This window comes from Cheilinus undulatus, linkage group 10 (genome assembly GCF_018320785.1).
Source record: "Cheilinus undulatus linkage group 10, ASM1832078v1, whole genome shotgun sequence".
NCBI lineage: Eukaryota > Metazoa > Chordata > Actinopteri > Labriformes > Labridae > Cheilinus > Cheilinus undulatus.
Genome location: NC_054874.1, coordinates 7160596 through 7183155, shown reverse-complemented (window position 1 = coordinate 7183155; position 22560 = coordinate 7160596). Strand labels below are relative to the sequence as shown.

General features: G+C 37.0%; 4 protein-coding genes across 6 annotated transcripts in view; 1 reads left to right on the top strand and 3 right to left on the bottom strand.

Annotated features, from left to right (window-relative positions):
- The window catches only part of cenpi (centromere protein I), a 28356-nt gene extending 27784 nt beyond the window's left edge, over positions 1–572 (bottom strand). For both annotated transcript variants that reach the window (XM_041796939.1, XM_041796940.1), the window contains exon 1: positions 312–572. In XM_041796939.1, coding sequence (XP_041652873.1) covers positions 312–483 — 172 coding nt within the window. In that variant the 5' untranslated portion in view covers positions 484–572. The remainder of the gene's footprint in view (positions 1–311) is intronic.
- A 2298-nt stretch (positions 573–2870) lies between these two features.
- tmem35 (transmembrane protein 35) lies at positions 2871–7214 on the bottom strand. The gene is made up of 2 exons (XM_041797094.1): positions 7043–7214; positions 2871–4311 (listed from the first exon to the last, which is right to left on the bottom strand). Exons 1-2 carry the CDS (start codon positions 7160–7162, stop codon positions 3946–3948), a joined length of 486 nt encoding a protein of 161 aa, XP_041653028.1. The 5' UTR covers positions 7163–7214; the 3' UTR covers positions 2871–3945.
- A 4286-nt stretch (positions 7215–11500) lies between these two features.
- On the bottom strand, positions 11501–19552 carry arl13a (ADP-ribosylation factor-like 13A). The gene is made up of 10 exons (XM_041798154.1): positions 19533–19552; positions 17741–17857; positions 13358–13428; positions 13018–13270; positions 12809–12914; positions 12494–12696; positions 12284–12392; positions 11861–12131; positions 11657–11773; positions 11501–11562 (listed from the first exon to the last, which is right to left on the bottom strand). Exons 1-10 carry the CDS (start codon positions 19550–19552, stop codon positions 11501–11503), a joined length of 1329 nt encoding a protein of 442 aa, XP_041654088.1.
- The window catches only part of xkrx (XK related X-linked), a 35096-nt gene continuing 25609 nt past the window's right edge, over positions 13074–22560 (top strand). Inside the window, exon 1 of one of the 2 annotated variants that reach the window (XM_041797092.1) lies at positions 13074–13202. The gene's annotated coding sequence lies outside the window, so the exon portion shown is untranslated. Of the gene's footprint in view, positions 13316–22560 lie in introns of both variants that reach the window. The other variant, XM_041797093.1, reaches the window with a different exon arrangement.

Genomic DNA, 22560 nt, shown 5'->3' with positions numbered 1-22560 from the left:
GTGATGGCGTTTATAAATAACACAACTAACTTGGTCTGCAAGTTAACTTCTTTGTAAGTAACCCAGACATTGAGTTGAGACTGTGTAAGCAGCAAGGCAGTCTGCTATCACTGTCAACAGACGTTAGCCTAAACCCCAATTCTACAACGTAGACTTGGGTAAACGTTTACATTATGTCAGCATTTATGGTCATCCAGTTTTCCTTGTAACATTTGGGCGTAACACCAACGTAAACCCTCAAAGGCTAGCTAGTACAGTTGTTAACGGCAATGCTACCATCTGCTATCGTTGCATTTTTGTCCCTAGCTTACCGTCAGTGAAGTATCTCAGGGCCAGAACAAACGGGTCCTCCGCCTCGTTTTTCCTTTTCTCCTTTTCTGCGATTCGCAGACTCCTGTTACTACTTCGGCTGGATACTGTTAGGTCGCTTACAGATGAAGTATCTGAATCCGGCGGCCCCGAGAGGTTTAGCTTCGCTGCCATTTCTACATTGCTAAAACTTTAAAACACTAAACTCCCCTCGTCCGTCCTCAGCCATTCAAACAAAACTCAAATCCTCCGCGCGACCGTTTGCCCTGCGCCTGCGCAGTATCGCCCATCCGCTCTGCTGCTTCGAGGGAAATGTAGTCCATTTGCCGTCAACTGCCGAAAGTCGCCGTTGCTGGGGTCACAATGCTTGAGTCGCCGTCTAGGAAGTTCTTGGATACTTCTTAAGAGGAAAATTCACCAGATAACCCCAAAAACTGGTCAGTAAACTCATATACCCTTGTATTTTTAAATAACATCACCAGAACACAGAACTTTGAAAGGACTGGTCAATTTCAGTTGAGTGTTTTAACACATTTGGCTAGGTTGATAATGCTGGCCTGTGAGGCAGATGAAGTGTTTTCGGTTTTTCCCTTGATAAGGAAATAATGCCCTTGTGCTGAGCTGTTGCCAAGATTGTAAATGAAAATGCTGCTTTTGGTACTCACTGGTATTAGTCATTCAAGGTTTACACCTCAATAAAATCCCGTTCTCATCCCTAAAAAACTCCAAACATTTCAGGAGCATCTGTTTTCATTGGCAGCTGACCTCTGTGCGGTTCACTGAGACTTGGCAAACCATGGAGAAGAAATCACCAAGTCTTCAAAATTTAGACTAAATTGCTAGAAGTCTGGAAAATTTTAAATTGCAGAAGTTGCAATATTTGTCAAGTGAGTCAAAATACCAGGGTAATATATATATATATATATATATATATATATATATATATATATATATATGTATTTTTTGCAGCAGAGATCCTAAGCTTTACACATTGTGCATATCCAAGTTTTATTTTAAAAAATACTTTCCTTATTGCATAATACATTTTTCTTCTTTTCTATCAGTCATGATGATTGCTTACACAGCTGTAAGTTAAACTAATCACTTGGTTTACTACTGTGATTGAATTAGAGAACAACAGGTCAATCATATTGATCAGCCTTAAATATAGGCCTGACCCACAGAAAAGTACAGCTTAGGTATAATTTATCTAATATTATGTTTGTTATGATATAGAATGATTTATGCTTGTGCTTTTTGAAAATACAAATGATGAGGAACTAACCCTAAATAATCACATATTAAATCACAATATTGGGGAAAAAAACAATTCGATTATTTCCTAAAGGCTTCTGCCCAAGTTACTACTGAGGAGTTGTTCAGTAAAAATATGATCTTTACTTATTGGCAAAAGTAACATAAGAATATGGATCTCCAACCAGGTTGTTTAGGTAAAGCCACACCTTTATAACGAAGTGAAATACAACAGCTGTTTTGGGATTTCATGTGGAATTATTCTCTCTCTCTGCTAATGTAGTCAACAAAGGTGGAAAAAGTAAACAAGCATTGTACTCCTGTTAAAATATACCTAATTAGGAGTAAAATAATACATTTCAAAATATACTCAAAAAACTATAAGTACACCAAAAAGACAACTCAGTTGCAGTAATCTGAGTGAGTGTATTCAGTTACTTTCCACCTCTGATCAGGTGACATGTCTTAAGTCATTAATAAAAGAGTTTATTTATTTTTTGTTTGACTCTGAGGCCTCCTCTTCTGGATAGTAATAGTAAGAGAAACTGTCCACAGAAGAGCATTTGAATTACTTGGGACAACTGGGACACTATCTTTGAAAAGAAGACTGTTAAGAATTGTTTTTTGTCATTTCTTTACTATGAGAGGTTCAAATGATCTAACCCAATAGCTTCAATTTCAGGAGGGAAGGAAGGAGTTGCTGCAGCAAACATTTCTCACCATCTATAGATTGAATGAATTGCTCTCATTCAAAGGTATGTACACATTCAAACAGAACTCTTGTCTAACAAATCATCAAAGTAAAATAAAGGTAAAATAACCAAACTACCACTGAAACCCCTTAAAACCAACCATTCAGAAATCCAAAACACATTTCTCTCACATTGAAATACAAACATCAAGATGCTGAAAATAGCTCTTCTTTCAAACTAGAACTTGTGTTTGTGTCTCCAGCTTAACTGTTATCAACACTTGAAGCTCACTAAGCTATTTTTTTTAGGGGAAGAATAGGAGAGGCTCTCTTGTTTGGATTTAGGGTAAAAGACATAACAGACAGACCCTTGTGTTAGAGTAATGCAGCTTATCCCTTTACTCTCTGTTTGCCATGGTCTAGTACTAGCATGAAATTCTGTTGAACTGGAAATAGGTCGGAGCTCAAGCCTTCATGTATATGAGAGGTTTATTTTTTTCCCACAAATTAAAAAACTAATTTAAAAAAGACGACAATAGTAACCCTTGTTGCAAATGCAATGTAATGTCTGTGAAAAGTTGCTGGTTAGACAAACATTAGTCAGTCTCAACTCCAATTCTTTATTGTAAGTACATCTTTTACAGAAATATTATGAATCTCAAAACTAACTCACATCATTTTCAATTGAGGTTTCATCCTCTAAGAACACAGATAGGAATGATGTGTATATCTTATGAGGGAATCAAATAAAAACTGAACATATAAGCAGAATCTTCAAGAGACAGTGACAAGGTTTAAGACTTCAGTTTTGAATTACAAAAGGTAAATTTTCCATTTTAAACAGGCAAAAAGTCTCTTTTATTAAAAATTTGGTTAAGTTCTGCTGTAAAAGCTTGAAGCAGACACCTGAGGCAGCAAACGCTGTCATTTTCAGCCAAACAACTTCAATGTAATGATGTCTGAACTAAGAGGACACAAAGGATATTCAGCAAATTTTACTCTGGGAGAAAATATTTCATGCAACTTCTTAAAAAATCTAAATGATGTTGGATTCACATTGTATTTCTTTCAGAAACTGCCTTCCGGTAACACTGCATCAAATAAGACAGGGATATGTAGACTCAGTAAATGTATACCTCATTCAAATTCTTTCAACACTGCTCATTTTGGTTTATATTCTGTACTGCTGACCAAATGAAACATGCTTGAAATGTTGTAAGTCATAAATTAACAATCACTCCTACCTATAGTATAAAAACAAATTAGAAAAACAAGCTACAAAGATTCTCATGAAAAACAGCATTCTCAAATCAATACATCTTGTAACAAAAATTGAAATTCACACTTGCTTAAAACAAAAACACACACACATTTAGCACAGTGTAGGGCTGAAATACATGAGGGGAAAGTGGATTATTGTGACAAGAGCTGAGCTCATCAAAGCTTCCACTGGTATGATTGTCCATGGCTATATAAGGGATGCATGGATTAGGAGTACCCAGTTTCACATTAAGAGTGCACAGGAGTAGATGAGAGTATTCAATCATTCAGCCAGCAGGATGGAACAGTAGATGTGTGAGAAAGGATTATTACTAGGAGGGACTGTTTCCTTCAAAACGTGTTTCATTACCATCCATAGAGTCACACTAGATTCCCTTTGTTGTGGCTTGGATCATAAGTAGAAGAGGATCTTAAGACTGCTTGACCTTGTTCTTTTCTTGGTCATTAATGTGCTGTTCCTCTCTGCTGTCCTCTCTCTCCGGCCGGTCGTCACTCTGGCGGGCAATAAGAAGTCGGCAGGTGAGCAGAATGCCAAAGACTAGTGCATGGGCATATCTTTTCAAGGGGTCTCCCACTAATTGGTGGAAGAACAGGACAGCCAGCATGACCAGAAGTAGCAGGAAGTTGGCCACATCTTTGGGTCTGCCTGGCACGAGGGTGAGAACCACGCCACAGCCCACCTCCAGCGAGCCTATGATCTTACGGAGCAGGACTGAGCTGATTCCAATCTTCTTCAGGCCTGGCAGTGCCTTGGCATAGCTCTTGTAGGCTCTTTTCTGAAGGGGAAAAACACACAAAGATGTTTTCTTTTAAATCAGGAACATTTGACTTATGTAGGGCTGCACATAAGAATGATATTCTACTGTTATTGCAATATGAGCTTTCACATTTAACACTACAAAGATCTGAATTTGTCCCAATAAATATGCAGTGTTTCCTCTTTCAGCATACATTTAAGACACTTAACCCCTTAAAGCCTGAAAACACAAATAATAGCCAGAAAATTCTATTTTTTTGGAACTTAAATGTTCATTTAACTTTCTACTGAAATTTTTAAAAATCTGAATTTCAAAAATATGTTTTTATTATCTCATTTCATTCATTAGGTGTTTTTGGTAACTGATAATCCACTTGAGGGAATTTTTTTTTATCATTTATCAGATTATATTCAGAAGTTTTTCTGAGTAATTTATTGAGCATGTTGGTTAGATAAAGGTATCATAAAAGTATGTATCAAATATGCGACAATAGTCGTTAAGGGGTTAATGCCAAAGGGTCAAATTTACCCAAGACTGATTTTAATTGTGTCTAACTTTGTATTAAGAAAATGTTAAAGTATGTCAGTTTGTCATTTAGCAGCTGGTATCATACAAAACTGTTTGCACGAATCCAAATAGTATAATTGTCCATTTATACCTAAAACAGCCATGCAAGTAAAATGTACCCAAATAGAAACCACTGATTTTCTCTGTTTTAATAGATGTTGCCATGATAACGCCATCAATTCAATTTTATTTCTCATGTGCATTAAAAAGCACAAAGTGCAGGCAATGTGATGAAATGCATTTTGCCTCATCACCTTCTCACCCCAGTTTCAGTAAAGAGCAATCAGTCCTTAGATGATTTTTGCTGGATCATCATCCGACAGTGATATAATATTCTTACTGTGGTAAAGTCATTGCTCTGGATCAGCCTTTTTATGAAAATGAAATGATGGGTTAGTTTTATCCACTGGCTGTTTTAGGTGTATAGACCAGTAGTTTTCAACCTTTTTTGCCCAAGACACACTTTAAGCTCAAGCCAAAATTTGAAGACACACCAAAACCACAACAACATGTTCCAGTGAATTAAGCAGTCAAGCACAGTCATATAATTGAAATCAGCTGATCTCATGCGAGCTATTGGTAAGTCGTACTCTTGCTGCCATATTTAAAGTCTAGCTGCACTCACTGCTCCCTCTGCATGCAGCTTTTTACAACTCCTCCTCCACCCCAGCTCCTCCTTTATCCTACCTCTGACTTTATCAGTGACATTTTGTTGTCAATGATCTCTACTCTGCTCTGGGTTTGTTGCTGCTCCTCTCCCCTGCCCAGGCTTTCCATGTGGGCACAAGACAGCCAGGAGCGTGTGGTGTTCCTGTTCGATGCTTTCCGTGTAGACTTGTGTATGAGCAGGAGGATTCTCGAACAGTCATGTATAACAGCCATGATTGCAAATCTATAACGACTAATACAGACCACACCAGTGTGCCTTGCCACACTATTTGAGAACCACTGGTATAGACATCCCTAGCGGTTCTAGTGTTAAACCATTTTCATGCAGTCAGATGAAGCTTAAGCTAGCTATCAGCTACTTTCAGTGGACATTTAGAGGTTAAAAACACGCTTGAATTATTTTGGATTCACAGGAAACATGTTGCACATAGCTAAATCTGATGCGGACTCTTTAAATTTATTCTATCACACTTCATTTCATTATACTGAACAATGTTATGGTGTATTACTTTTTTGCCATAAGCTGTAGAAACCCACTGAATTTATTTGGAACTACTTCCTGTGCTTTGCCATATTGCAATGCAGATAAAAAATATAGTAGTTTTGCTTCTTCCCATAACCTTCACACTGAGGTCATACAAACATCCATAGATGTCTTCTAGTCAGGCCATACAAAGACCATGTAGGGTCACAGCTCTTGGATCAAATTTCATCACCATGTTAGCCCATTCATGTTTTTCCTTATGGGTTTCTTGCTAAAGAGAGCACACAAAACTATGATAAAGTATCCTCTAAGCATATTGTTTGGATAGTGCAGAACGCTTACGTTCTTGCAAGCTATCATCTTTCTTTGGAAAATTCAACATCAGCACCAGCAGGTGCATCTCACAGAATTTGCTCGAAACCGCCGCCATTGCTTTTTACCGTTAACTTGCTCTTAGAATTAAACGAAAAGCCGAGCTGCTTCCGCGCGTATGGCAGGCAACAATAACCGCGCTATTACTCGCTAATATGTTTATTACCCATAGTATGTTGATGGCATTATAGTGGTTTTACAGCACGCTCTAAAATGGGAAGCATTCAATCATTCATAGTGCAACCGTTTCCGCATTTCCTAGCTAATGGCAAACATATTTTGGACAGTATGATGTATTTTTTCTGACTCAAAGACGCTACCTGTGTTAATCCTGAGCAATTTTCTGTGGTTTGATTTAAACATACAGGCCTAGCCTACATGCTAACTGTAATGTTACAGACACCTACTGTTACATCAGGATAGAGTATTTTATAAAGCAGAATTTCCTCAGTGACATAAAACCAATGCCTCGCGGAGGCAGACTAGAAGGACAATGCTCTGCTCTATCTAAAGCATTCATTTCCGTAGGTTTAACCATCGAGGTCACCATCTCCACACATTATTTGAGCCTGAGAGCCTTCAGCGTCTGCAGCCAGCACAGAACAATGGCCTTTTACCCCAACAGATGCGGACAGTTTGTCGTTTCGATGTACTCACCATTTCACTGTATGCGTCTTTGCTTAGTCTCGGTGTGAGCTTAATGGTTCCCATAAACACGAAAAATAAACCTAGAGCTAAAGATAGGGCAACGATGGTTATTGTCCTTGGTGAGGGCATCTTTCCGCCACCGTGTGTGCAGCTGGCGCTTCCCACACTACTGAATGAAAGTCGGACGGTTACCCGGTGAAGACGCACCAGGGGGATGGGCTTCTGGAAGAACGGCAAAGATGGCGTCGCATTGGACCCCTCTTTCTGCACCGCATCCAAGAGGAGGAGACAACTGTAGCCTGATAGTTGTTCATCCACAACTCAAATAAACCTTCTTTAACTATTGTTTTAATTAGCTAGAAGAAAACCCCCAGTGTCTCCACCATGTTTAAGTTTTTTATAACTCAAAAATGTATTTTGATTGCAAGGTTGGAAAGTTAACTTATTTTATTATACTTTTCAGTATTTTTTTAAATCAGTAATTTCACTTTTAATAGGTGTAGTCATTACATAAAAAAACATGATATGACATGACATGACAACATGATATAGTTTTAAGCAGACTAACAGCACTTTTACCTGAGTATAATACTCTTTTTTTACCACCTCAGTAGCACATAGCGAGATAATGATTCCACATCACATCCCAAGTCAGCTGTTGTACACAGTGAAAGCTGGAGCGAACTCTGTGTGAAGTTATCCACTGAGTTGGAGTTCCTACCTGTGATTTTAAGTCCTCCTAAAAGATGCATTGTGCATTTTCTTCATCATTATGTTGCTTTACTATGAGGTTGAGTCTCTGTTTTGTTCTGCCGGAGGAGGCCCACTTTGCGATTTGAGATTTTCAATAGCAGCTCTGTCATATTGTAAAATACCTAACACTTTAAAAGTGTAGTTTAGCTATATGTAGTTTTGGCTTAAAGTACACTTTAAATTAAATACTTTTAACTTTTAACGCTGTAAATTTCAAGCAGAGCACTTGTACTTTTACTTAAGTATTGTAGTTGGGTACCTTTTTCACCTCTGGACTTTAAACAACCCGGTCGGGGATCTAATTATATTGTCATGTTGTTATTTTCAATAATGAACGATCATATTTACTGTGCAGCTACTCAGAAGGTATACTTTGAGTAAACTTTGGATTATCTACTTTTGACTTTACTTGAGTATATTTTGAGGCCAGTAGTACTTTTATTTCTGCAAAAGCAAATGTTTACTAAAGTAACTGTACAATTACTTGAGTGCAATAGTGTTGTACTTTTTACACTTTAGTTTTATTGGCATCGATTATATATAGATAGAAGTCCTAAGCTGCAGTTAGCCCCATAACTGGATATAAGAAAGTTTTTGTTTGTTTGTGCAACAAAAAAAAAAAAACAAAAAGAAATGACTTGATGAAATCCTTATTAGGCAGCAAGCAAAGATTCTAGGAAGCCATTGCAACCCCTACAGCTGGAGCCAGTGCAGCAAAACCTACGATATTTTATTAGCATTTCAACCAGGGCTGTCAGCAGTAATGTATACATTGCAAATAATAAAGCTCTGTAGTAATTGCATTAATTTATTTTAACCGTATATAAATTAACATGCTTTATTGTCCCTTGCAGTGTACTTTGGTTAAGCCACTGCAGCGTCTCCCTGCAGCCACAGTGATGCAGAGCAAGTCCACCACTGTAACCTGAATTTATCATTTCAGTTTAAAAAACTCCCAGATGGCACAGGGGATAAGACCTTATTTTACTTTTCTATCAGTAACTAGTTTTTTTGTGTGTGTGTTTTATGTTGTTACAACGATCTTTGATCTGCCTGAAGTTCTTTATTTTATTTCAGCACAAAGTTAGTCAGGATTCAAACAGGGGCCCAGTTAACCTAAGTTTAAGATAGGGCTTAACGATTTTGGAAAATAATCTGATTGCAATTGTGATTTGATATGCCATTATCCATCAGCTTTCTTTTATTCCTACACAAGGGCTGAACACGTCTTTAAAGGTGTCTAATTCTGATGATTTTGACTCATATTGCAAATTGGATATGAATTACTGCATTTAAGGGATTTTTTCATCCTTATGTTTAATAAGAAAAAAATGAAAAAATTTGCTCATATAGAACAGTGGTTCTCAACTGGTGGCTCAGGACCCAAAAGTAGGTTGCGAAGCCTTTTTCAGTGGATGTGTGCCTGGGAAAAAATCAGATCAAATTGTCTAAGAGACTCTATAAAACGTGCATGTTTTGTCCTGTTTCATTGTTTTGTTACACTCTTTGTACTGTCTTAGGCCAAAGCTCTATTATTTTTTTTATCAAATATATCTGATTGACCAAAAAAAAATCTTGGGTCGCAATTCTCCTTTAGGAGTTGATGGTGGGTCCTGTAATCCACCAGTTGAGGACCACTGGTGTAGAATATACTAGAGCAAAACAATTTAAAACAAATTGCTAATTGTGATTTTTTTGGCTCATATTGCAGATTTGATATCAACTGCTATATTGAAGAGATAATCCTTTTTTATCATATCATTTAAATAAGTAAAACAGGAATTTTTATTCCAAAAAAACTTGAATGTTTGCATGATGTGTGTGAAATATCTGCTGCAAAAAAGTGTTAAACGGATATTTTGACACATTTGAAGTTTAAGGAATTTTGCAACTTTTACGATTTGTAAATAGCTGCAGGCCAATTTGCGATTTAATCTAATTTGCAATTAATTGCCCAGCCTTGATTGTCAGTTGTGTAAGTATGACTCAAAATAGCTCAATAGAAAACGTGTAGGTAGCATTGCCTATTTAAAAAAACATAAAATCAGAGTAGGGTATATGGTCAGACTTTTAGGCTTAGACTGATTTACACATGATGCCGTTCCAGTCAGTTCTTATTATGTTTTCAAATCATTGCAGTGTTTTATGATACTCACAGAAGTGGAAATATATCATTTTTAAAGCCAGTTGGCAATAACAAGAAGAGATGTTCTGTTTCATGATGCAGTTGCCAAGAAATCTCAGCATTGCTACCAATACATGGCAGTTGTGCTCTTCTTTAGTCAGCTCATCTTTTTCTGTCTTTAATGATAAAACAGAGGACCCACTAAAGCCAGAAGTATTAATTCTTCAATCTGTGCTCTATCAGATGAATAAACTATTTGTCTGTGTATCGCAGAAGGCAATGAAAAGACAAATAAGTTTATTGTAAATGCCTAAAAATATGCCAAAAAAATGTAATCCATATTTCTAAAAAGAGCTGAACAATTTGCAAACATAATATAATTGCAATTTTTCCCCCCAGTATTGTGATTGCGTTTTGATATGCGAGTATTAACAAGGTTTAAGCTATAAAAGGGAAGGCTGGGGTGGAGGAGGTTAAGCAGCGTGATGCATCAGCATTGATGCAAGCAGGGATTACTGAGCAGAACGTCATATTTAAATGGACAACAGGGTTGAGAGAAAGAGCTGTGATTGGCTGTGGGAGCTGGAAGGCAATAATTGGTGTCAGCTGGCAATCAGCGAATCACAGCTAAAGTGAACTAATGCTAAGCTTCTTCAATATTAGACAGAATGAACTAGGGCAGAACGATCAAAATTTTATATATATATATATATAATTGCAGTTATTGTTGCTCATATTGCAAATTTGATATCAATCACTGTATTGAATGGGGATTTTTTATGTCACTTGTTTAATAAAAAATGTACATAAAACATAGAAAGGACAATTTTTGTAAATCATTCTTAAAAAATTACTCTTGAATGTTTGTAAAATGTGCATAAAATCTCTGCTGCTGCAAGAAATGAATTTTTAACTGGTATTTTGACATATTTCAAGTTAAAGCAATATTGCAACGTTTGAGATTTGTAAATTGCAGCATGCCATATTGCGATTTAATCTCATTTGAGATTAATTGCCCAGCCCTATTTTCAAATCTAAGTATCTTGCAACATTACTGACCTGCTGCTTTGTGCAAACACATAAAATAAGACATGCAAGTTGTGGAAAACAAGTTTATTATACAGTTTCTCAAATCTTTCTTCAACAGTCTTGCGTGCTCTGACAGTGCATTGTCTGTTGCTGGAAAGTGTTCAAATAATGATATAAAAAAAAGATATGGTTCAAATATACAGAGGATAATACAAACAAAACATTCATTTAACAGTTTGGCCAGGTTCACATCTTATTTACTATCATGTTTAGCTTTTATAGTTTCTATGTTTTATAAAATATATTTATCTTATGTCTGTCTTTTTTTTAAATTTTCGTATCAATGAAATTCTGTCTTTATTTGTTAATACAGGCATGCCCTTCACTACACAGTGGAATTAGCATTTATTCCAAAGGTTCAGGAGTCATGTCTGAAGTCTATATACAGTCATAAAGACAACGTGGTCAACACGAAGCTTTACAGCAAAAGGTAATAAGACATTTTGTACATGGATGTAGTGAAACCAGTCTGTGCTGTCGACCACATCCTCACCCCGGCTTCACTCGCCCTGTCCCTGATCCTGACGTTCCTTCAGAGCCATTATTGCTTTTCGGTAAAGATCTATCAGGAGACAGGGTCATCTTTTTTAAATAAAAGCCGAGACTTCATTGTTATTGTGATTGATTTGGAGATGAAAGGAGTGGATGAGGCTCACCAAAGGTAGCAGACAGGTCCACTGGTTGGGAGTAAGCTTCTGACATCTCCTCTGTGTTGATCTTGTTTTTCCTCTTCACTTTGACAACCTTCTTCTTTCTCCTCTTTTCCCCTTTGGCTGAAACAGAACAATAAAGACGTGTAAGACGTAAAATTTTAAACAGCCAGTGACCCAAGAATAAGACAGTGAAAGAGTGATTTCAACCTTTGAGCGGCTTCTCTTCGTTCTCAGGTGATTCTGGCACATCCAGAGTTTCCTCCTTCGCCTTTGGTTTGCGTTTCGGTTTGTCTTTTTTTGGAGGGATCAGGGCACTGTTTGCTTTCTCTCTGTGACCAAGGTTTTCTTGCTCTCCTTCATTGCTGTCACCCTCCTCTTCCTCCTGCTCGTCTTCTGCTTCTTTATTTTTTCCTTTTTCTTTCCCTTTAACTGGCTTCTTTTTCTTTTTTGTGGTCAGCTTCTTTTTCAGAGATGTGTCCTATGAATAAGAAGTGTTTTCACTATTTTCTAACATAATTCACCAATTTTTTTTATAACACATAACAAGATCAAATTAAATGAAAATGAAATAGTTGGACCCATTTTATGGTAATAAAGTGATTTTTGACTTTAACATTTAGCTTTTCTCACCTTTTGCAGCATGCTCCGAATGGGTTGCAGCTTTCCTTCACCCTTAGTATTTTTCTCCCTCTCTCTTGGACGATGAACTTGGCGAAGATCGGACTTGCTGGATCGCAATCTAAGATGAGGAAATATTCAGATTATATATCACGCTTAGGTTTATGTTAACCAGTACAGTATTTATGTGACAGAGAGCAGTAAAGATAAAGTCTCTCTCACCGTTCCCCCCGTTTCCTGCGATTTTTCTCCGTTTTCCAGTTCTTCTCTCTCTCTCTTGGTTCCAGAGGCCTCTTGCTGTCCTGGGCTACACGAGTACACAGCTCTGGGTAATCCAGACATACAGCACGCAGCAGCCAGCGAAGGCCTCGTAGCGCCTTTCTGTCCGACCAGCGTCTCAAGTCCATTAAGGCTGAGCAAGGCTCCTAAGAGAGAAAGACACATCTCCAGTTTCTCTCTGATTTTATCTCTTAACTTTTCCAGACTATGAGGTTAACGTTTGCTCAATTGATGTGTGAATTTTGTAACAAAGCTTACAATATGGCAGAGAGAGCGGCTCTGGTTGACCAGATTCTCCAGAGACAGAATCTCAATCAGCTCACTTCCCAGGAAAGCATTCATTTTATCCTGTTTATTAGCCAACCTGGAAAAGAAAATGTTGCCCTGAAATTAGCTTATTTGGCCACCAGAGGGTGCTGTTTACACTGTATTTGGTTTACTTTGCATAAAAACTTGAATTTAATTACACTAATAGAGGTTTTCCTGCCACTCTTGGTTGCTTCAGCAGCTCAGCAAGGACCTCTTTGACCTCCTTTATCCTCTGTCTGTCACTGGAGTCCACCACAAAGACGATCCCATGGGCCTCCCCGTAGAGCTCCCTCCAGATTCCTCTAGACTCCGCTGATCCTCCAACATCCAGCAGGTTGACCAGGTAGTTCTCCACTCTGAGCTCATGTCTGACGCAGCCCTGAGTGGGTCCTGCTTCCACACCATGAGGAACTGGAAAAAGGATCATGAATTTAACACAAGAGGATCAATTACAGTGTGAGCTCTTAAAGAGATGAATCTAATTTAAAATCAAGTTACCTCTTAGCATCCCTCTGATGGAGGAGGTTTTTCCTGCTTTGTCAAGACCAACCACCAGGATGGTCGCTTTCCTGCAAATGAGTTTGCATAGTTTAGATCAGTGATACTCAACGCAGTGGCTCATTTGTGATGATTTGTGGCTCTTTTATGTCTTATTCTGAAATGTTATTCCCCAGAAAACCTTAAAATGGAAACTTTTACCTCAGAAATGATCCATTAATCATGGCATTAATTAGTTTCCCACACTTATACAGTAGGTTTTAATGGTCAAAGCTAATCGTCAACCTTTTTTTTTTCTCTGCCAATTTCCATTGCCCTTATTTGCAATTTTTTGCCCTTTTTTTTTTTTTACTTTTTTTTTTGCAACTTTTAATCCATTTCTGCTGCTTTTAGCCCATTTTTACCACTTCTTGTAGCAACATTTTGACTATTATTGCCACTTTAATCCCATTTTTGCCATTTTTCATCAGTTTTAGCCACTTTAATCCTACTTCTTTGCAATTTTCCACCCATTTAAGCTGCTCTTTGACATGATATGCCAATTTTCCCAATTTTTCCCACCTCTTTGCAGGTTCTTTTGCTCATTTGAGTCACTTTTTACCCATTTTTTGCATCATTTTGTCCACCTGACCTCATTTTTTTGTGACTTTGCACCCGTCTTTGCCACTTTTCGCACAGTTTTATCCATTGTATGCCTATTTTGCTCCTTTTCTCCTCATTTTTTTGCCACCTTTTGACGCTTTTTGACCTTTTTTGCCACCCTTCACTTATTTTGATTGCCACTTTAACCCATTTTCGCCACTTTTCACCATTTAGATTGTGGCTCTCGCAAAGGCATTTTTTCAACAATTTGGCTCTTTGGTTGAGCTTTGGTTGAGCAACGCAGGTTTAGATTATGCGCTAAATCAGAGCAATAACAGCAAACAAGGAATAACAATTCTTTGTTGCTTTTTGTTCTGCCATTTTTGAAACCAGACTATAAAATATTCTCTTAAGGTGTTTTTTTTAGAGAAATGACAGCTGGTTAAGCTCACAAAAAGATTCAGTCGTTGTCAGACCACACAAAAATACAGTGTAAACCTGTTCTTCCTAATTTTAATCTATCACTACACTTATGTTTTAACCAAGGACGACTTCAAAATTAGTACTTGGATCAATGATGTCTTCATTATCCCTGAGGGGCAATTTGCTTCAGTGCCACACATACTATTTCACAAACTATTAAAATGAATACAGAAAATACATCAGAAAGAAAACTAAATGAATATCACATCGAGGTATTTAGAAGACTAAGGGCAGTTTGATAAAAGAATTTTTCAGTCTGTTTGGCCTTCATGTTCAAGCACAAATCTGCAATAACACGGGAGCAGCAAGAGCTCTTTAAAAAGATAATGGTTTGGCCTTTTATTTAAGAGTCCTGAGTTTGAACAAATCAGTCAAGCTTACTTAGAATGATGCCTGCGAGTTTGCAGCACATTTATACTAAGCCCATCAACCGGTTTCTGTTTTTTTTTCTTCTTCTTTTTTGATATAATTTGGTGCTTTTCTCATGCCTTTATTTAGAGAGAAGGACACTAGATAGAGTCTGAAACAGGGATGCAGGAGTTGGGGAGAAACATGCAAGAAAGGGTCTGCAGGCCGGACCTGAACCTGGGCCACCCACATACATGTAGTGTGACCTAACTTCTAGGCCGGGACCCAAAAGTGGGTCATGGAGCAGTTTTCAGTGGGTCGCGACTAGGTGTCTGAAAAGAAATGGTGGCAAAAGTCCTGAAGTCCTTAATGGACATGCATCGATACCTTGTCTTTGACCCTGTTTAACCATGAAATATGGTAAATTTAAGTGTTTGATCAATAATTCAACTAATTTATCTCCTTTTCTTGCAATAAATGGCTAATTGCATGTGTTTTTGAAAATTGTTTGGAAACTTGGGTCACGATCCATTGTAAGACAGACTGGTGGGTCCTGAGGCCAGACCAGTTCATAATCACTGCTCTAGGCCATCTGTGCCCCCTATTTCTGTTTTTTTGTTTTTTTGTTTGTTTGTTTGTTTGTTTGTTTTTTAATGAAGAAAACTATAGAAACTATTTAAAGAGAATTTAAGAGCAGATTCCAGAAAACAAAAATAAAATATTTTCATAAAAACACTGACAATGTTAGAATTACACTGCTTGGTGGCGCAACTTGCAATTTTCCTGGCCTGCTCTCCATCACTCTGTCCAATCACTGTTTAATTATGTTATAGGCACAAACATTTAAGATGCTCGGGATTTGTTCAATGGCTTATCAAGTCAGTCACTCCTTCATAAAGAGTTGGAGTATTGTCTTAAATTTTGAAGGCACAACTGAAAGAATATCTGATATCTGAACAGATTTTGTATTTTTATGTTTTTAGCTGACAAACTGCAAGCTGATTCACTAAAATATACATTTAGAAGACAGATGGGATAAAAAAATAATGTTGATTTTAGCCTCTTTACCCACCACATGGGAAATTTGAAGGATGAGAAAGTTTTTAAATTTGAGCAGTGACACTTTTAATGACAATAGCGACATTGTGGCAGACTGCAGACATATTTTAGACTTCAAGAACAACAGTTAATTTGTCAGTATCCCAGATTATGATGATTTAGCATTGGGGTAAAGGCAATGTCTCTGCTAACAAGTCCAAGAAATAAAGATTTTACTTAAAGATTTTAAAGACGTATTTCCGTGCAGTTTTTCAGAAAACCTCTGTTTTTGGAGTTTGTTTACAAAAAACCCACTCAGTTTTAGTGGCTGTTATTTTAGGCAGCTTTAGGTCATAACAAAAGCTGTCCATAATGGGGGATAAAGGGAAGAGCTCTCTGGGGCCCTGCCAGATCATGGTCCAATGCAAAATGAAACTGTGACAACCACTTTTTTTACCTGACTAATCAACACTCTTATAAAAGCGGAATATACATTATTTATTCTTCTATGCTGTAGTATAAAGCCATCTTAAACATGTAAAACCCCTTCTTTTAAAAGTAAATGGGTTAAAAGTGGCAAAAATGACCAGAAAATTGGGTGAAATGGGATTTTAAAAGTTGCTGAAAGGGTTAAAAGTTGAAAAACAGGTTATAACAGGTTAGAAAATGGTGAAAAAGGGGTTGCAAGTGGCAAAATGGGTTGAAATTGACAGAAATGGGTGGAAAAGATAGTGAAATTGCATTAAAAAGTGGCAAAGACTGGTTTTAAGGACAAAAGTGGTAGAAATTGGTATAATAAGTGGCATACATGGGTAAGAAGTGGCACAATCAGGTTTAAAATGGCAAAAATGGGTAGAAAAGGTAATGTAGTGAATAATAATAATAAAAAATGGCTTTTTTAAGAAGGAAAAATGTGTTCAAAATGCCAAAAATGGGTTAACAGTGGCATAAATGGGTGAAAAGGGTAGTGAAATGGTATTGAAAGTGGCAAACATGGATTTCATAGGGCATCAATAGGTTAAAATCACAAAAATGGGCCATTTATATGGCTCATTTTTTTCCAAAGTGGGTTTAAAGAAGCATACATGGTTGGGAAAGATGGTGAAATGGGTAAAAATTGGCAACAATGGGTTTAAAGGGGCTTGACAGATTTTAAGTGGCATAACTGGGCAGAAAATGTGAAATTGGATTAAAAAAGTGGCAAAAATGGTTTTAAAGAATCTAAAATGAGTTGAAAGTGGCAAAAAGAATGCACAACATGGATGTAAAGGGGCAAACCTGGGCAGAAAAGGTGGTTAAAAAATAATTTTTTAATTTAATGTCAAAATTAGAACTCAGTAATGCCATGCAATACCTTTAATTACTAAATTAAGTAGCCTTTAGCCAGGACCCTGCTAGCATCAATGCTACTGATCAAACATGCATTAATATGATCATTAAATAACAGGAGGGCCAATTCTTTGGGGTTGTCAGGGGCCCAGCCAAGTCTGTGGGCAGGCCTGGGTCTAAATGGGTAAAAACATTTGAATTTGTAGTTTTAAAGTTTTTATGAACTTGTTTTCTTTGCATTATTCATGGTCTGACAAGTACTGCATGTTTTTATCTGAACCAGCTGTTCATTTCTGCCAGTTTAAGTCCTCAATGACGAGTTTTTATTTTGAAGCTAGGGGACGTGTTGTGAACAATACAGCAAAATATGTGCACATTGTTCAAACACAAACTTTTAAGTAGCAGAACCAGTGAAAACATTTTTGCATTGATTTTCCAGCAGTCTATAGTGTATCTTTGGCGTTTTGTTGTCCAGCTTTATGACGAGGCTGCAGCTTAAGCTGTCCTTTTAGTAATTATACCATACGCAGCACATGCAGTTCAGATCCAAACTTTTAAGACCCATTCATTAATGAAACCATGGGAGAAATGCAGCATTTGTACCTGATTGGCTCCTGTATTTTGGAGACCCAGGTGCAGCAGTTGCTCAACAGGTTGAACATGTTTACTTGTGGTGAGAAAGGCGAGCACAGCGGCCACCATCTTCTCTGAAACTGGAACCTGCAACCGGATGGTCAGATATATTATGACTCACAAACATATGCACAAAATCCACTCAAGTATGACCCAGAAACGTACACACTCGTACAATCATGTGAACACAAAATTACAGCTGATAGCTCGAGCCACTATGGGGTCATGGCCTGGTCCAACATAAAGATGCTTTGTGTCTGCTTAGCAGACTTCTACAGATGGTCAGACATCTAGCCGACGCCTTGACTGCCAAGTGACTCCCTCTTTACCTTTCAAGGATCTATTATTAGCTGTAAGCTGGTATTCTGGGTCAAGCTTCAGTTTTGAAGCTTGCTTTCTTTAGTTTATTTGATAAAGAATCAATCATAGCTGTTTAAAATCGTTTCCCTGCAGCTGAGCTTTAACATGATCATTTTATTCAATTTTTTCTCAATTACTGGCTTTATTATGACCTGTTGTGTTATTGATGGTGATGCAGTAGCCCAGTAAAATCTCTCCCACCACATTTAGGGAGCTACAACTTTTCCTTTCTAGATTTGTAACACACATGCAGCAGGTGTATCTGAGGTAGTGAGGTCATATGCTGAAAAAACACTGCCAGATCTTTGAGTCTTTTGTGCAGACCATCTGCTGAGGCTGCGTAATCTGCTAAAGTCGCTTTAGAATGGCCTGTTTTCTGTGATATCAACAAGCTGACCCATTTTGTTGTGAGACGGTTACTGAAGTAATCACTATGTCCTCAAAGTTTAACTAAGGACACTTTTTCATCTTTAGCAAGGCATCAGAAATCACAAGTTAATGCAGTAGTATTAATAATTAGCCACACAGGAAGATATTAACCTTCTGCAGGGATCCACTGTGGCTGCATCAATGTTTGAATGTTAAAGATGCATGAGTTTTCTCTGTGTAAGATAAGAACATAAGATTTTTTTGTTCCTATTTGAAATACTACAGGCTCAAATTTTGTAAACAAATATTTTTGAATAGTTTTGTTGACTGTAGTAATAACAAAAAGACTTGGCAAAAGGTAGAAGCAAAAAGAATGACCAGCTGAATGTAAACAGTGCAAAAAACAACAAAAACTCCTGAGTTAACCTGCTAGAAACCAAATCAAACCCACAACAGACCTACAGTTAACCCCTTAAAGCCTGAAAATTCAAATTATACCCAGAAAATTCTAATTTTTTGGAAATGAAATGTTTATTTCACTTTCTACTGAAATCCAAAAAATACAAATTTCCATAAAATTTAACATATATTTTTTTTTTACCTCATTTGATACATTAGGTGTTTTTGGTAACTGATAATCCACTTGAGGGCATTTTTATCATTTTTCAGATTGTATTCAGAAGGTTTTTTTTTTGTAATTTGTGATCATATTGATTAGATAGAGGTATCATAAAAGTATGTATCAAATATGATACAACAGACTTTAAAGGGTTAATAACATAATAGTCACTCATCAAATACATGATGAATAGCATTTATTCTGTTTGAGTTTTAACTTAAATCAAGTCAATAGTACACACGAGTGGTAAACAGGGAATCGACTGACTGAAGGAAAGTATATTCCAGTCAATAGACCCACAAACTAATAAGATTTCACCACAAAATGACTGAATCAACTGTAATATTTGCAGAGTAGGCAGAATTACTGCAACTACAAGAATACAAACAGCTGTAAAATATAAAAAATACTTACAGAAGCAAGTCTACGTCCATGCATTTGTTTGGGTTCTGGTCTTTGTTAACATCTTGTTCCCACCAGCTTTAAATCTCATCAGGCTGTCACTAAGCTTTTAGTCACCCCATGTGGGAGGTACAAACTGGGAAGTGTTGTGTCGGTATTTCAGCCAATCACAGAGTCCCCTGATCTGAACGCTAATCCCATTGGCCATCGTGGGTCCTCTGTAATGAGGCCTAACGAGGGAGCATATATCCGTCCAGGGAAACTAAATGTGTCTCATGGTGTGATGTGTGACGTGTGGTGATCTCTTGCTTCTGTTGCGGTCTGAAAGCATCACATAAAGACAAATGGACAGATTTAGACCGCACTGGAGTCACACAACGAGAAAGTGACATCATACCTTTAGTGATGGGCGGAGGGTGGCACATTTAGGTGCGTGAGACAAAATTTACAGGTATAATTGGAGCCAACGCCTATCTTGGACTGTTATTTTTTTCTTAGGCACAATTTAATCGAATTAGATTCAGCATGACGACAATTACAAAGAGAACAAAGTTAAAATGGACTTTAGCTAACATGCTAGTTTGTTTTACTCTATGGCTTTGTTCATACTTACTGATATCATCAGATGAAGCAGAGCATAATTACCTTTTGGCTTTGACTGTTCCTCCATTCATCAATGACCATTTATTCTAAGAAATATTGTTTTTGTTTTTTTATTTTACAAATATTAAGAGAGTTTTCTTAAGTTTTTTATCAATAATAAATCCCGACCTCATTGCTATGTTTGTTATTTTTTCTTTGTTTTTATTTCTTTTTACACATTGTATTCTCAAAATGCATAAATGCATCTGTTTATCATCAGAATCAGCTGATATCAGCTCTTTTGGCAAACATCAGCAAATGACGAGGGCCTGAACAGATATCAGTACAGATGTTTACTGTTTCATTGTACCAGTTTAAGGCTTTTTTATGATATAGCCCACCTAACAGCTAATTTAGATAAGATGTTTATTATTGGCTAGAAGATGTGACCTGTTGAGTAAACCCTGATCTGTTTTTATGGACAAACATGAGAGAAAATGTTGGTCGTGCTGGAGGGTTACACTAGTGTTGTAGTCAAGACCACACTATCTGAGACCAGACTGCACTGAGGCCAAGACAAGACCAAGACCATAAAAAGCAATTTAAAAAAAAAATCACAAGGTTGAAGTAAAAGAGCATTCTCAGTGATTTTTGTTTGCTTTTAATACATTTGACAGCAAAAGAAAAACTGTCTACAACTCTGTTTTAAAAGCACCACAATGCAAATTGTTCATCTAAGTTATTTTCAAAAATAAATCCTTGTATGTATGAATGAAAAAGCCACTGACAAGTCCAAAAATGTTTAAGATATCTGAAAATTGATTTATCTAGATTTGTCAGGTGAATGAGGCCTTTAATAAGTGTTAAGAAGTATTTCTGGTTTGTTAAGATCTGGGTTTTTGCAGGAGTCTGGCACATAAGGCACTTGAGTAGATTTCCATGGTGGCATAACAATCAGTGACCGCACCGCGGCTGTTTTAAGACAAGTTACATCAATTCATCAGGAACAGTTCAAATGAAAAAGGTATCATATGCACAGCCTGAACAAAATCCAGTGACAAAATACTCAAAAATCCAAGCTAACCACCTAATGTTGATTTCATCGACCAAAACTGTGACTAAAAATTTTCATGGACAGCCTTTTTTAAATGACAAAAACTAGACTCAGACTAACAAAAATAGATCTGTGATGACTAAAACTGACCAAAAATAAGTTTAGTTTTCGTCAAGATGACTAAAACTAGACTAAAATGTAATGTAGTTTTTGACGGACATTCAAAATCTGTGATATTTCTCTACTGGTGGTAAATCTGTCAAAAACAATGCAGCTGTATCCCTTCTATCTCTCAGCTGTAGAAAGCAGAGACCCCAGGTTTGTCAAAGTGCATAGAACATGCTACCATGACTTGGTACCAGATTTAGGCAAGAAAATGGATGCTTGGACTAAACGAGAAGACTAAAATGAGGGGACTTTTTATGGACTAAAACTAGACTAAAATGTCTTGAGTTTTCATTGACTAAAACTAGGCTAAAACTAAAAAGGGTAGAAATGACTGAAATGGGACTAAAACTACAAGAAATTTCATCTAAAGACTAAAACTAAAATTTAAAATAGCTGCCAAAATTAACACTGTAACCACAATGAGTAAACAAACAGTGGTGTGGCTGCTAAAGAGCTCAACTGGTCTTGCTGAAAAAAATAATGTGACTATCAAGTCTGGTCAGCCCGAGACAAGGCCGAATAAAGTTGCTCTCGATTCTTAGACAAGACCAAGACATTCAAAACGTGGCCTCAAGACCGGTCTCGGGACTGAGACCATTCTCAAGTCCTACAGCACCTTGTTACACCAAAGGAAGTTATGAAAAAATATCAGCCATAGGCTAGATTGTTGTTTTTAATGTTGGTATCAGCAATGGTCCTGATTTTTGCAAGCGATGCATCTCTACTTTATGCTACACTTATTGGAGATATCACAAAAATTAGTAGTGTCAACTTATCTATATTAATGTTACATTTTAGGAATGTGGGAAAATAAATGCATATTTTAGAAAATATATATATAAAATACATTGAAAAATGAATATGAGCAAAGATGCTACTTATTGTGACGAGATAACAAAGAATGGAAAAAAAAGAGAAAACAACAGATATGCTTGAACTTATTGAATCAGATTCTACTGGAGGAAAAAAACAGTCATATTCTAAATCATACACATCACATTTATAAATAGAAAAACACGTTTTTATACACAAATCAAAAAATGTTCAGAAGGTGTCTGTAGTTATCTGGCTGTAAATTTAAACTGTTGGGTGAGTTGCACCAGAGGTTTCCTTTGACATTGAAGAACAGGTCAACAGATTGCATAATGGTTTGATTAATACTATTATTTAATTAAGCCACTTGCACGCTTCATTTAGGGAACTCCACCAGATGGCGTCACTCTCACAGGAAGCTCT